Source organism: Lithobates pipiens, unplaced genomic scaffold (assembly GCF_037356315.1).
Source record: "Lithobates pipiens isolate NorthernLeopardFrog02 unplaced genomic scaffold, aLitPip1_a1.2 Scaffold_23, whole genome shotgun sequence".
Classification (NCBI taxonomy): domain Eukaryota; kingdom Metazoa; phylum Chordata; class Amphibia; order Anura; family Ranidae; genus Lithobates; species Lithobates pipiens.
The window spans coordinates 46,746,242-46,760,586 of NW_027507785.1; the positions used below are offsets into that span (position 1 = coordinate 46,746,242).

The 14,345-nt window shown below is 47.8% G+C and overlaps 1 protein-coding gene across 1 annotated transcript in view; it reads right to left on the reverse strand.

Moving 5' to 3' along the window:
* Positions 1-307: 307 nt before the first annotated feature.
* The window catches only part of CAMKV (CaM kinase like vesicle associated), a 166,707-nt gene continuing 152,669 nt past the window's right edge, over positions 308-14,345 (reverse strand). The window contains exons 10-11 of the mRNA XM_077451537.1: positions 11,766-11,853; positions 308-1,296 (exon numbers count right to left, since the gene is read on the reverse strand). Coding sequence (XP_077307663.1) covers positions 1,108-1,296; positions 11,766-11,853 — 277 coding nt within the window. The 3' untranslated portion in view covers positions 308-1,107. The remainder of the gene's footprint in view (positions 1,297-11,765; positions 11,854-14,345) is intronic.

The window sequence follows — 14,345 nt, forward strand, 5'->3', positions numbered from 1 at the left end:
ACTGATCCTGGAACAAGCCCCCACCTCCCAAACTGATCCTGGAACAAGCCCCCACCTCCCAAACTGATCCTGGAACAAGCCCCCACCTCCCAAACTGATCTCAGACAAGCCGCCATCTCACAAACTGATCCCGGAATAAGCCCGCACCAACCAAACTGATCCCAGAACAAGCTCCCACCTCCCAAACTAATCCCGGTCAAGCCCCACCTCCCAAACTGATCCTGGAAAAGCAGCCACCTCCCAATCAGATCCTGGTCAAGTCCCCACCTTTCATCCCCCAATCACCTGTCTGACCAAACCACACCCATTGGGAGAAGCAGCACGTTTATTGAAAGAAAAGCATACAAAACACGGGGTTAAGGTCTGTACATTATGTGCCCCCACAAAAAAAGGAAAGAAAAGGGGGCAACCAGCCTGAATCATCTGCCCCAGGCAGGGGTAAATACAGGGTTCAAGAAGAGGAAAGAAGCCTGCCCATGTATATACAAGAGATTCCTCCCAGCCGTAAAGCGGACCTGTGCTCTCACTAATGAGGGGGACCTCTATTTATTAATCTTAGAAAAGATGGTATTACTGGGGGGATGTGGGGGGCAGCCAGAGAGAAGACTATCCAAAACTCTCTTTAGAAAATTTCTGCAGGAAATATTTAGGTAGCTTTAGAAGCACAGAAAAGCGTTAGCTGGTGGTGACAGGTCCACTTTAGCGGAGGGGGTGCCGGGGGTGCTGAAAAGTGGAATGAAGTTATGATGATGTGTACGATGGATATGATGGGTGTCTGTACATTTAGCCCAGCATCTATCAGGGAAATGAGGGGGGGGGGGAATTCTTCTAACAGTGCAGTAGATCTCTAGCAACTAAAGGGTTAAAGAGTAATGCTTGGCCACAGCAGTGGAAGGGTTAATGGGGCGATGCGATGGGAGGTCAGCGCTGCAATTCTCTCTAGCGGGGCGGCAGCGGCATCTCTGCTCCTCCATCTGCTGCCAACCCGTCTGGCGGAGGAAAATGTTAATGACACGATGGCAGAGAAGCCCGTCGCGGTGGAGGGAGAGGAAGGGTTAATGATGGTATGCTCTGCGGTGAGTAGGGTGTTGGCAGTTTGGACGGTCCTCATCCGGTGCCGTCAGGAGAGGGGCTGATCGGGGATGGCGTTTCTTCGGCTGGGGTGCTGGCGGGTGATGGTGCGGGGGTAGTCAGGCCTGGCGTCCGCTCGCTGTCCATGGATGGAGATGGGGTCTTGGACTCGGTCTGTTCCGGGGCCCTCAGGCGCTTCATCATGGTGGTCACCCGCACTGCTTTCTGTAAAGAGAAAGGAGGAAACATGAAGCAGGTCATCCAGTGCCTAGGACAAAGGTGGCAAATTGTGCCTCCCCCCCGCCAGGTGCAGTCCCCAGTAGAGTCCCCTTTTACATTGGGTGTCCCCAGTAGAGTCTTCCGTTACATCAGGTGTCTCTAGTAAAGTTCCCCTTTACATCAGGTGTCCCCAGTAGAGTTTCCCTTTACATCAGGTGTCCCTAAGAGAGTCCCCCTTTACATCAGGTGTCCACAGTAGCGTTCTCCTTTAGATTGGGTGTCCCCAGTAGCGTCCCCCTTTAGATCAGGTGTCTCCAGTAGAGTTCACCTTAACATCAGGTGTCCCTAAGAGAGTCCCTCTTTACATCAGGTGTCCCTATGCTCCTCAGTTGTTGCCCCCTCCCTTCCCCCCCTGTACTGGGAGATTGGTACTCACAGCATCTCCTTCAACAAGTCACATGACAAAGGAAAGAGGAAGAAGGACACAGTCCACCCTCCTCCCTCAGCAGCACAACACTGAGATTGAGGACAGTTCTGTCTCAGCGCTGACTAATTTCAACCCCATGCAGGCTGGAGGGAGGAGAAAAAAGAATCCTCCCTCCAGCAGCAGCTATCAGCCACTGCTCCTTCTGTCAGGAGTGACACTGCAGTCACTCCTGTCAGTAAGAAGCGGGATGAATGGCCAACTTGGCAGTGCCCCCCTTCAACACAGCACCCTGGGCAGGTGCCCATTCGCCCCCCCCCCCCCACTTAGTCATGGCCATGTTACCAAACTGGGCCGGACAAGGGGGTAGGTAGATGAGATGGCCATCTTGACTGCTTCAGTTAGAGGGGGGCACCAAAAGGGCAGCAGCGATAGGGGGGTGCTCTTTGGCCTTTTCACCTTGGGTTCTTTAGGCTTTTGTTCTCTTCTGAAGGAATGCTCCTCCCCTATGGGCAGTAGTAAAATACTGCATTATTGCCACAAGATGGAGGAGATGTGCCCAGGCAATACATACAGTAGGTCTTGGTAACAAGTGATACAATGTAACAGTTCTAGAGAACACTGGAGGGAATTATCAAATACATGTAAATATTAGTATATGATTACATTGCATCTCTTGTTACATAGATATCTATTTCCTATGCTCCTCAGCTCCATCTAATGGCCATAATGCTGTTTTTTTACTACCGCCCTTAGCGGAACAGCATTCATAACAAGAAATACACTTTAAGCATTTACATTTATTTTTAATTCCCTCTAGCATTCTCTAATACTGTTACATCGTATCTCTTTTTACAAAGCCTATATATCTCCTAAGCTCCTCGGCTCCTTCTAATGGTCATAATGTGGTATTTTACTACTGCCCAAAATAAAAGAGCATTATACACAGTGTGCCCAGAAATTCAGAATGCATCTTAAGCCAATCCTTGTTGTTGCTCATGGCAACTAAGCTGGGCCAGGCCAAGGGGTAGGCAGAAGAGATGGCCATCTTGGCTGCTTCAGTTGGAGGGTGGTACAAAAGGGGCAGGACCTATGGGGGGGGGGGGGGTGGGGTGCACTTTAACCTTGGGTGCAAAAGGACCTTGTCCCAGCACTGCAACCAAGGGACTGATTTTTTTTGCATAGCAATTGGTCCAAGGAATCTGCATAATCATGCATTCTCTGTGGATTGGGAAAAAAACAAATGTTCTTTAGGATATTTTCTCTCCTGAACAAATGTTCTTCCATTATGAGCATCAGTAAAAAACAAAAAAAAAAGAACATTATGGCCATTAGATGGAGCCACGGAGCACAGGAAATACATAAAGTAAGTCTTGGTAACAAGAGATACAATGTAACAATGTAAATATCTATAAAAACACCGGAGGGAATTAGAAAATAAGTGTAGCCATTGGTACATGAATATATTGTATCTCTTTTTGCAGACATGTATTTTCTATGCTCCTCAGCTCCATCTAGTGGCCATAATGCCGTATTCTACTAATGCCCTTAGTGGAAGAACGTTCATAACAAGAGATACAATGTAATCATGTAACAATGGTTACATTTATTTGCTAACTCTCTCTAGTATTCTCTAAAAATGTAATATTGTATCTCTTGTTACAAACATATGTATTTCCTATGTTCCTCAGCTCCATCTAGTGGCCATAAGTGGAAGAATATTCATAACAAGAGATACTATGTAATCATGTACCATTGGTCACATTTATTTGATCATTCCCTCTGGCATTCTCTGAAATTGTTACATTGTATCTCTTGTTACAAAGACCTATGTATTTCTTAAAGCGGAGGTCCACCCTAAAGTGGACCTTCCGCTCATTGGAATCCTCCCCCCCCTCCGGCGCCACAATTGGCACCTTTCAGGGGGGAGGGGGGTGCAGGTACCTGTACAGTACAGGTATCTGCACCCACTTCCGGTGTAGATTCTGCAGAAGATACGCCCCTTTCCGCAGAATCTACGCCCCTTTCCGAAAGTCCCCCGCTTCCTGCTGGGAAACACACGGATCCCAGAGACAGCGGGGACCATCCTTATTGCGCAGCGCGACTCGCGCATGCGCAGTAGGGAACCGGGAAATGAAGCCGAAAGGCTCCACTTCCTGATTCTCATACCCAAGATGGCGGCGGCAGCACCTGAGAGACGATCGAGAGATCGACTTCGGGTGCCGACATCGCGGGCGCGCTGGGCGGGTAAGTGTCATTATTTTAAAAGTCAGCAGCTGCAGTATTTGTAGCTGCTGGCTTTTAAAAAAAAAACAAAAAAAAAAAAAACGGCGGACTCCCGGCGGACTCCCGCTTTAAGTGCCTTCGCTCCATCTAGTGGCCGTAATGTTCTATTTTAGTACAGCTCATAATAAAAGAGCATTCATTCAGAAAATAAAAAAAAATCCTAGAACTGTAGCTTTTGCCCAATTCACCAAGAATGCATGTACATGTAGATTTGCTGGACCATGCCGGGGGTGTACACTAGACATGTGCGCCGCCAAAAAATGTGTTTGTTTTCGTTTTATTCGTTTATTTTTATTTATTTTTTTCGGGTCATTCGTTATGATCGCAATTAGTAAAATTTGTAGATTTGTACATTCGCACATTCGTAAATTCATACATTCATAATTTAAAAATTTGTATATTCGTAAATTCGTACATTCGGAAATTCGAAAATTCAGAAATTTGGAAATTCAAAATTCAAAAATCCAAAAATTTGAAAAGCTGAAATAGTAACTATTAAATTATGGGTATTGTAATTTCCTTTCGAAATTTGGCTGTTAGTGAACTTGACGAATACGAATTCATCCGAAGTTACGAATTATCCGAAATAACGAATGGCGCATCTAAACAAATGGAACGGAAAAAAATTAATAAATAATAATGATAAAAAGTTTTTATTGTTATTTATTATTATTAATTAATTACGTTCCATTCGTTTGGATATGGAATTCGTTATTTTGGATAGATCGTAACTTCGGATAAATTTGTATTTGTTACTTTCACTAACAGCCAAATTTGAAAGGAAATTACAATACCTATAATTTAATAGTTAGTAATAGTTAAGTTATTATTAGTCAATTATTTTTTTAGATTTCCAAATTTACAAATTTACGAATGTGCGAATTTACAAATTTTCGAATATTCAAATTTACGAATTCGGAAAAATTTGTTAAATGGGTTTTCGTTAATTCGTATATTTCCGAATAAACAAATTTGTCGAAATTTGTTAAAAAACTAAATTTGGAACAAAACAAATTGCACATGTCTAGTTCGTAATAGTTATTATTAGTTAATTATTATTTCAGATTTCCGAATTTATGAATTTACGAATGTACAAATTTACAAATGTACAAATTTATGAATTTACGAATGTACAAATTTACAAATGTACGAATTTACGAATGTATGAATTTACACATTTCTGAATATTCGAATTTATGAATATTCTGAAAAATTTGTTAAATGGGTTTTCGTTAATTTGGATATTTCCAAATTAATGAATTTGTCGAAATTAGTTAAAAAACTAATTCAGAACAAAACAAATTGCACATGTCTAGTTAATATTAGGTAAGTTATTATTAGTTAATTATTATTTCAAATTTACGAATTTACAAATTTACGAATGTACGAATTTACGAATGTGCGAATGTATGAATTTCCAAGTACGAATTTACAAATTTTAGAATATTCAAATTAGTTAAACGGGTTTTTGTTAATTTGGATATTTAAGAATGAAGGAATTTGTCGAAATTCATTAAAAAAATTTGGAATGTCTAGTGTATACATGCCTGGGACACGATGCCAGGAATTGTCTCAGGAATTATATTCCATGATGCTTTCGGCAGGCGTTGCGCCCGCTGAACATGATCTATTCAACTGAATGAGGCGGCTCTTCAGGTGCCCCGCAACTGCATCGGAGGAGGGGAAAGTAAGGAAATGCTGTTCTTGCGGGTTATAGTAACCCAGGGCTGGGACAAGGGGTGGGTCTAAGGGGCGGCTGCCCCGGGCACAGCGTGTATTGTAGGGATGGGGGCACCACAAGTTTCTTCTACTATAAAGCTGACAGGAGTAGTGACATCACTACTTCTGTCAGCCCAGCGCTGGAAGCGGCACGGAGAGGAGTAGAGAGCCGGGAGGAGGTGCGGGCTGTGCTCTCTCTCTCTCTCGCCCTCCTCCTCATAAGCTCACACATAATGAAGGGTGGGGGTGTGCAATTTGGCCTCTTTGCCCTGGGCACTGGATAATCTTGTCCCGGCACTGTAGTAGCCATAATTCTATATATTGTATTAATTCATGTATACGTGCAGAGATTTCTGATAGCCGCCCCCCACCCCCACCCCGCGTACTCATAGTTATAAATTGCGCAGACAAAGGCGGCTTATAAAACATTAACGAGATTCCTGAGATGACGCTGATCACATATAATCATATCCAGTACAAAAGTCTTCCGTTTTTTTTTGGTTTTTTTCCTTTAAACACTTTGCTGGATTTGAATCTCTCATCCGAACGTCTGCGGCGAGGGCTCGTGAAATATGCATCAAACCGCCGCTCTGAATCTCTTAAATATTACAAAGACGATAAGCAGAACTTGACTTTCTTCTCATGTGAAAAACATGAACCCCCAACGCGGGAGAATAATGGTATTAAATCCCAATAAAACAGCGACAATGTCGACACGAAAATGCTAATCGGGCCGCGAATACGCGGGGTTCGTGCGGCGAGGTGACACGATTGCAGCGCACCTCCGCTAATCGCATGCGGCTGATGTTAATGTATGCGTGTATTTATTGCTAAACCGATTACGGGGGGCCTCACCTTTTCTCGCTGTACATAAATCACGCTGGAACTAGCGCCAGCGGGCTCGGACGCAAGGATGCGTAGGTATCCGGTTAACCGTTGGCGTCCCGGCTGCACGGCGTGCTGCGCGAGGCTGGATTAGAGATAATTCCTCATTACATTGGAGGGATTTGAGGGTCCGGATGGCGGCAGCTGCTTCTGTCGACAGCTGCGGGACTTCAACGCCGCGAGAGACCCGGAGAATGTGCGCCTTTTGCTGGAAATTTCCACTGTCTGGAGATCTCTGAAAATAACTTTGTATCTCTTATGGGACTTAAAGTGGACCTGTCATCAGGAATATTAAAGGGGACATTCACACCAGCCGCTGCTTTATGACGCAGCAGTTGGTGGGCGCGGTGGGATGACAGCAGTGCCAATGCACCAATCGCAGCTCATCACACTGTTTACTTTTTATATTATTTTTTAATGAACTTTATTAAAATGTTACACAGTAACATTTCATTAAGTTCTATTGGCTGCCACAAGGTGCAAGGCAGCAGATTGCCTCTCACCACTGCGAGGGAGGCGGACGGGGAGGCGGACGGGAAGGCGGCGATCCCCCCTCCCCCCCGACAATCAGAGGCTACCTTACTTCACGGCTCCGGGGCCGTTGCTCCTCCTCCTGGCCAAACAGCAAAGTGGGTCCTGAGACTCGAGTCCTAAGATTCCCTGCCCAATCGGTTGTCAGGACTGCTTTCTAAACCGCCCGGGAGGAGAATCAGGAAGACAATAGCTAATATTAATTTGCTATTGTCACACAACTGGGTGGGCTCAGGGCAGAGTGTTCTGCGCCCTGAGCAAATTAGAGCCTCAGGCCCTAATCATTTGCTTAAAAAAAAAAAAAAAAAACATTGAAATCCATGCGTCCAGTGCCCTGCATGTAGATTAGGGGCCAGGCGCATGGATTAGGGGGCGGCGCCCCTATGCCCCGTATGGACGGGCCGCCACTGCCTCCCATTGTGTTAAAAAAAAGTATTGCATGCTGTGCTTTTTTCACAATGCGTTGGTGTGAACCAGTAGGAGACAAGGCATTAAGCCTCATCATACGTTAGGACTGCGGTGTGACTGCATTGGAATAGCCACCCAGCGCAGTCTACTACTGCTACTACTACTACACCTAGTGTGAATGGGCCCTAAAAATATTTGATTAGGGTGGCACTGGACCTGAGGGGATTGTTGGGTCCCGATGATGTGGAGCACTGCAGGATTGGTAACATATGTATAAGGGATAGGCAAAGGGGTGTGCGGTCAATGAGGAAAAGTGAGGCAACCGCCTCAGGTGGCACCTGCCAGGGGAAGCACAAAGGCAAGAGTGTCCATACTAGACACACTGTCCTCACTGCAGCTTCATAACATTGCCCAGGGCAGTGTTACTAAGCTGGTTGCTAGGATGCTGGCAGATGGACCACACTGTAACACCCCCCAAGCTGCCTGTATCCTAGCAACCAAGAACACATAACATCACTGGTTGCTAGGAAGCTGGTGGCTGGGCCATACTGTAACAACCCCAAGCTGCCTGCATCCTAGCAACCAACAATGCACAGCCTAGAGGCGATTCAGTTCGCATTGTGCGCTATATAAGTATTTCATTCATTCATTCATTCATTCGGGGAGTATTCTCCCCTGAGGGCCAAGATCCCAGTGTTTCCAATTATTTGGACACTATTCCCCTGTCGGAGCTAAAAAATCCCACAGACACCAATGACTTGGGGGTTATTCTCCACAATCCCACTGATACCAATGATTTTTAGGTCTATTCTTCCTTGAGGGCCACGACCCTACTGATACCAATGATTTGGGGCTTTTCCACCCTGGGGGCCAAGATCCCACTGACACCAATAATTTGAGGGGTCTGCTCTCCTATAGTCCAAGATTCCAGTAATTCGAATGACTTGAAACATGGTAGTTCTGGCTTAGCTCCAATGGCCATACCCTTCGCCTCCCCCAACATCCCATGTACGGCCACCTTAGGGTGCTTCTTGCTCCTAAGTGGTTTGTTGCATAGGCTTCAGGAATTTCCACAAGGTATTGGATTCTGCAGCTGCCACCTTAATAGTATCAGTTGAGAGGATATTCTCCCCTAGGGGCACAATCCCACTGACAACAATGATTTGGGGGCTATTCTCCCTGGGGGGAGACCAAGGTCCCCATGACTCCAATGATTGGGGCACTATTCTTCCATGGGGGCCACAATTTCACTGACACCAATGATTTGGTGGTTATTCTACCCAGGACCACAATCCATCTGGTATCAATGATTTGGGAGCTATTCCCCCCCTGGGGGGCCACTGACACCAATGATTTGGGGCTATACTCCCACTGACACCAATGATTTGGGAGCTATCCCTCCCCCGGGGGGCCACTGACACCAATGATTTGGGGGCTATATTCCAACCGACACCAATGATTTGGGGGCTATACTCCCACTGACACCAATGATTTGGTGGCTATACTCCCACTGACACCAATGATTTGGGAGCCATCCCCCCCCCCCCGGGGGCTACTGACACCAATGATTTGGGGGCTATTCTCCCACTGACACCAATGATTTGGGGGCTATACTCCCACTGACACCAATGATTTGGGGGCTATACTCCCACTGACACCAATGATTTGGGGGCTATACTCCCACTGACACCAATGATTTGGGAGCTACCCCCCCGGGGGCCACTGACACCAATGATTTGGGGGCTTTATTCCAACTGACACCAATGATTTGGGGGCTATTCTCCCACTGGCACCAATGATTTGGGGGCTATACTCCCACTGACACCAATGATTTGGGGGCTATACTCCCACCGACACCAATGATTTGGGAGCTATCCCCCCGGGGGCCACTGACACCAATGATTTGGGGGCTTTATTCCAACTGACACCAATGATTTGGGGGCTATTCTCCCACTGGCACCAATGACTTGGGGGCTATACTCCCACTGACACCAATGATTTGGGGGCTATACTCCCACCGACACCAATGATTTGGGAGCTATCCCCCCCCCGGGGGCCACTGACACCAATGATTTGGGGGCTATACTCCCACTGACACCAATGATTTGGGGGCTATACTCCCACCGACACCAATGATTTGGGAGCTACCCCCCCCCCCCCCCGGGGGCCACTGACACCAATGATTTGGGGGCTTTATTCCAACTGACACCAATGATTTGGGGGCTATTCTCCCACTGGCACCAATGATTTGGGGGCTATACTCCCACTGACACCAATGATTTGGGGGGCTATACTCCCACCGACACCAATGATTTGGGAGCTATCCCCCCCCCCACGGGGGCCACTGACACCAATGATTTGGGGGGCTATACTCCCACTGACACCAATGATTTGGGGGCTATACTCCCACTGACACCAATGATTTGGGGGCTATACTCCCACTGACACCAACGATTTGGGAGCTACCCCCCCCCCGGGGGCCACTGACACCAATGATTTGGGGGCTATATTCCAACTGACACCAATGATTTGGGGGCTATTCTCCCACTGGCACCAATGATTTGGGGGCTATACTCCCACTGACACCAATGATTTGAGGGCTATACTCCCACCGACACCCATGATTTGGGGGATATTCTCCCACTGGCACCAATAATTTGGGGGCTATATTCCAACTGACACCAATGATTTGGGGGCTATTCTCCCACTGACACCAATGATTTGGGTTGGGGGCTACACTCCACTGACACCAATGATTTGGGGGCTATTCTCCCACTGACACCAATGATTTGGGGGCTATACTCCAACTGACACCAATGATTTGGGGGCTATACTCCCACTGACACCAATGATTTTGGAGCTGCCCCCCCCCCGGGGGCCACTGACACCAATGATTTGGGGGCTATTCTCCCACTGACACCAATGATTTGGGGGCTATACTCCAACTGACACCAATGATTTGGGGGCTATACTCCCACTGACACCAATGATTTTGGAGCTACCCCCCCCGGGGGCCACTGACACCAATGATTTGTGGGCTATATTCCAACTGACACCAATGATTTGGGGGCTATTCTCCCACTGGCACCAATGATTTGGGGGCTATACTCCCACTGACACCAATGATTTGGGGGCTATACTCCCACTGACACCAACGATTTGGGAGCTACCCCCCCCCCCCCCGGGGGCCACTGACACCAATGATTTGGGGGCTATACTCCCACCGACACCAATGATTTGGGAGCTATTCCCCCCCCCCGGGGGCCACTGACACCAATGATTTGGGGGCTATACTCCCACTGGCACCAATGATTTGGGGGCTATACTCCCACTGACACCAATGATTTGGGGGCTATACTCCCACTGACACCAACGATTTGGGAGCTACCCCCCCCCCCCCGGGGGCCACTGACACCAATGATTTGGGGGCTATATTCCAACTGACACCAATGATTTGGGGGCTATATTCCAACTGACACCAATGATTTGGGGGCTATTCTCCCACTGGCACCAATGATTTGGGGGCTATACTCCCACTGACACCAATGATTTGGGGGCTATACTCCCACCGACACCAATGATTTGGGGGCTATACTCCCACCGACACCCATGATTTGGGGGATATTCTCCCACTGGCACCAATGATTTGGGGGCTATATTCCAACTGACACCAATGATTTGGGGGCTATTCTCCCACTGACACCAATGATTTGGGTTGGCAGGTATACTCCCACTGACACCAATGATTTGGGTTGGCGGCTATACTCCCACTGACACCAATGATTTGGGTTGGGGGGCTATACTCCCACTGACACCAAGGATTTGGGGGCTATTCTCCCACTGACACCAATGATTTGGGGGCTATACTCCCACTGACACCAATGATTTGGGGGCTTTACTCCTCTGGAGGCCATGACCCTACTGATACCCATGATTTGGGTGCTATTCTCCCCTGGGGCCCTGATCCCTCTGACACCAACGATTCAGTGAACATTCTCGTGGATTCCCATACTTTTATTGTATGAGTATAAACTTTTTTATTTGTATTTTTTCCTGTTGGGGCATGGAAGGTTTTGGAAGAATTTCCTGGGTCCCGGACTCACTAAGGTTGAGGACCCCATCTCTAGAGGTCTACAATGCGTCTTCCACTGTACATTGGTAATGTGTGATCTGTACCTTCGACCAATCAATAGATTTCACATAGAATGAATACAATTGTTACCTTCCATTTGGCTTTAGCAAAGTTCTTCTCAATCTGCGCACACACTCCGTCCTTGATGTTTTTATCGGATGCCGCGTTCCCTGAAATCCTGAAACACAACAATGTCATTGTGGCTTCTATGTACACCGGAGGAGGCCATACCATGGGTGGAGTTAAAACTTAGCCAATCATCATAGATAATGCAGTGGTGCCATCAGGTCTAGGAGAACGGATTGGTTACGCTAAGCTGGCATGGTTCATTGATGAATACATTGTGGGCTCAATTCATAAAGCTAACCCACCAGGATACCAAAATAATATCCGTCACGCGCCGCTCCTTCATTTATACAATTATAACAGTAATATATAAAGTGACCACTTCAGTGATCACACCCAATGAAGAAGATAACGTCAATGAATCATGTTGTAGAAATTTGGATTCATATCATGTATTAGCTAAATTAATAGATTACCAATAATAATCATAGAACATTAGAGGCGCTCTGGCCTCCAAAGAAGAAGAGTGCCTCCAGTACTTGCACTTAAATGTATTTAATTAGACAATAATCAGCATCACCCCCCGAAAGCCAAGGCGCTTTGGGGTGGGGGGGCCACGCGACCCCCCTTCCCCAAAGCACCCCCCCCATGTTGAGGGCACGTGGCCTGGTATGGCTCAGGAGGGGGGGCACTCACTCGTCACCCCACCACCTTTCTTGACTGGCCAGGCTGCGTGCTCGGACCTTGGGGGAGACCCCCACACCGTTTTTTTCGGCGTAGGGCTTCCCCTTTAAGTCCATACCAGGTGACGGGGTCAGCGACGTATCAGTCTCGCCACCCAAGGCGGCAACATTGACTTTCTGCGCTAGTCCCGGCTACCCGGAGCTGCATTCAAAATGAATGGACTTTTCTCCATGTGCGGGAAAGTCCGTTCATTTCAAAAGTCCGGCGGACTAGCACACAGATGACTGGATTGTCCGCCGGACTCGCAGTCAAATTACTTTCTAAATCCGCTGGACTTTTGGGGGAAAAAAAGTCCGCCGGAGCTCACACACGGGCGGATTGTCTGGCGGACTCTGGTCCGCCGGACCAAATCCGCCGGATAGTTTGATCGTGTGTACGCGGCATTACCTGCAGGAGAAGCCTGCGATGTTCCCGTCTTCCTCGCTAGTAGCGAGCATCCATTCTTCACCCCCTCTTCCTTCCGGCGGGCAGCGAACTCCGGCTCTGTGACTGCCCGGAGTTGCGTGATGCACGGGAGCCGCATTTAACAGCATGACCCGAGCTAGAAAAGGCACAGTGTGCCCTCGCTTGTCCCCACCCCTTTGCTGACTGGCCGGGCTGCGTGCTCGGATAAGGGTCTTATATGAACCTTGGGGGGGACCCCCACTCTGTTTTTTCAGTGTAGGGCTTCCCCGTTAAGTCCATACCAGGTGACTGGGCCAGCGATGTGCCAATCTCGCCTCCAAAGGCGGCGACATTAACTTCCTGTGCTAGTCCCAGCTACCTGGAGCCGCGTTCAAAATGAACAGACTTTCCTCCGTGTGTGGGCAAGTCCGTTCATTTTCAAGAGTATGGCGGACTCCCGCTCATTCAGAAAGTCCGACGGACCTCTGCTTCAAAGTTTGGCGGTTTGTCCGCAGTGCTAAGTCTGCCGGACAGTCTGATCATGTATACGCAGCATTAGTGTCACATAATGGGCTACTATGCGATGCATAGTAGCCCATTATGCTTTACCTTTGCAGAGAAACAACCCATCAGGGTTTACTTCCTCTTTAAAGCGGGAGTCCGCCGGGACTCCGCGTTTTTTTTTTTTTTAAAGCCAGCAGCTACAAATACTGCAGCTGCTGACTTTTAAAATAGTGACACTTACCTGTCCAGCGCGCCCGCGATGTCGGCACCCGAAGCCGATCTCTAGATCGTCTTGTCGGGTGCTGCCGCCGCCATCTTGGGTATGGGAATCAGGAAGTGGAGCCTTTCGGCTTCATTTCCCGGTTCCCTACTGCGCATGCGCGAATCACGCTGCGCAATAAGGATAGTCCCCGCTGCCTCTGGGATCTGTGTGTTTCCCAGCAGGCAGCGGGGCACTTGCGGAAAGGGGCGGGCACTTGCGGAAAGGGGCGTAATCTACGCCCCTTTCCGCAGAGAGCTATCCCGGAAGTGGGTGCAGAATACCTGTACTGTACAGGTATCTGCACCCCTCTCCCCCCTGAAAGGTGCCAATTGTGGCGCCGGAGGGGGGGAGGGTTCCGATGAGCGGAGGTCCACTTTAGGGTGGACCTCCGCTTTAAGTGGTTAAACTTTCCTCATTTACACACAAAGTCTATTCCATTGACAAATTGTTACAATGTTTATACTTAAGTTCCACTACTAAAGAATGTTGTGATTCATGGCAGATTGCCCTTTTTTTTTTTTCTTCTTTTCTTTTGACAGCTGTGGCTTCAGAAGAGCAGAGAGAATTCTTTGCATAGAAAGAATCGTGAAACACTTTTATCAAGAACGCAACGGGGAAAAAATTGCGATAACGATTCTTGGCGATTAATCGTGCAGATCTAGTGGACGGGCTTTGGATTTGTGTTGATGGGCTTTTGAGATCATTCAGAA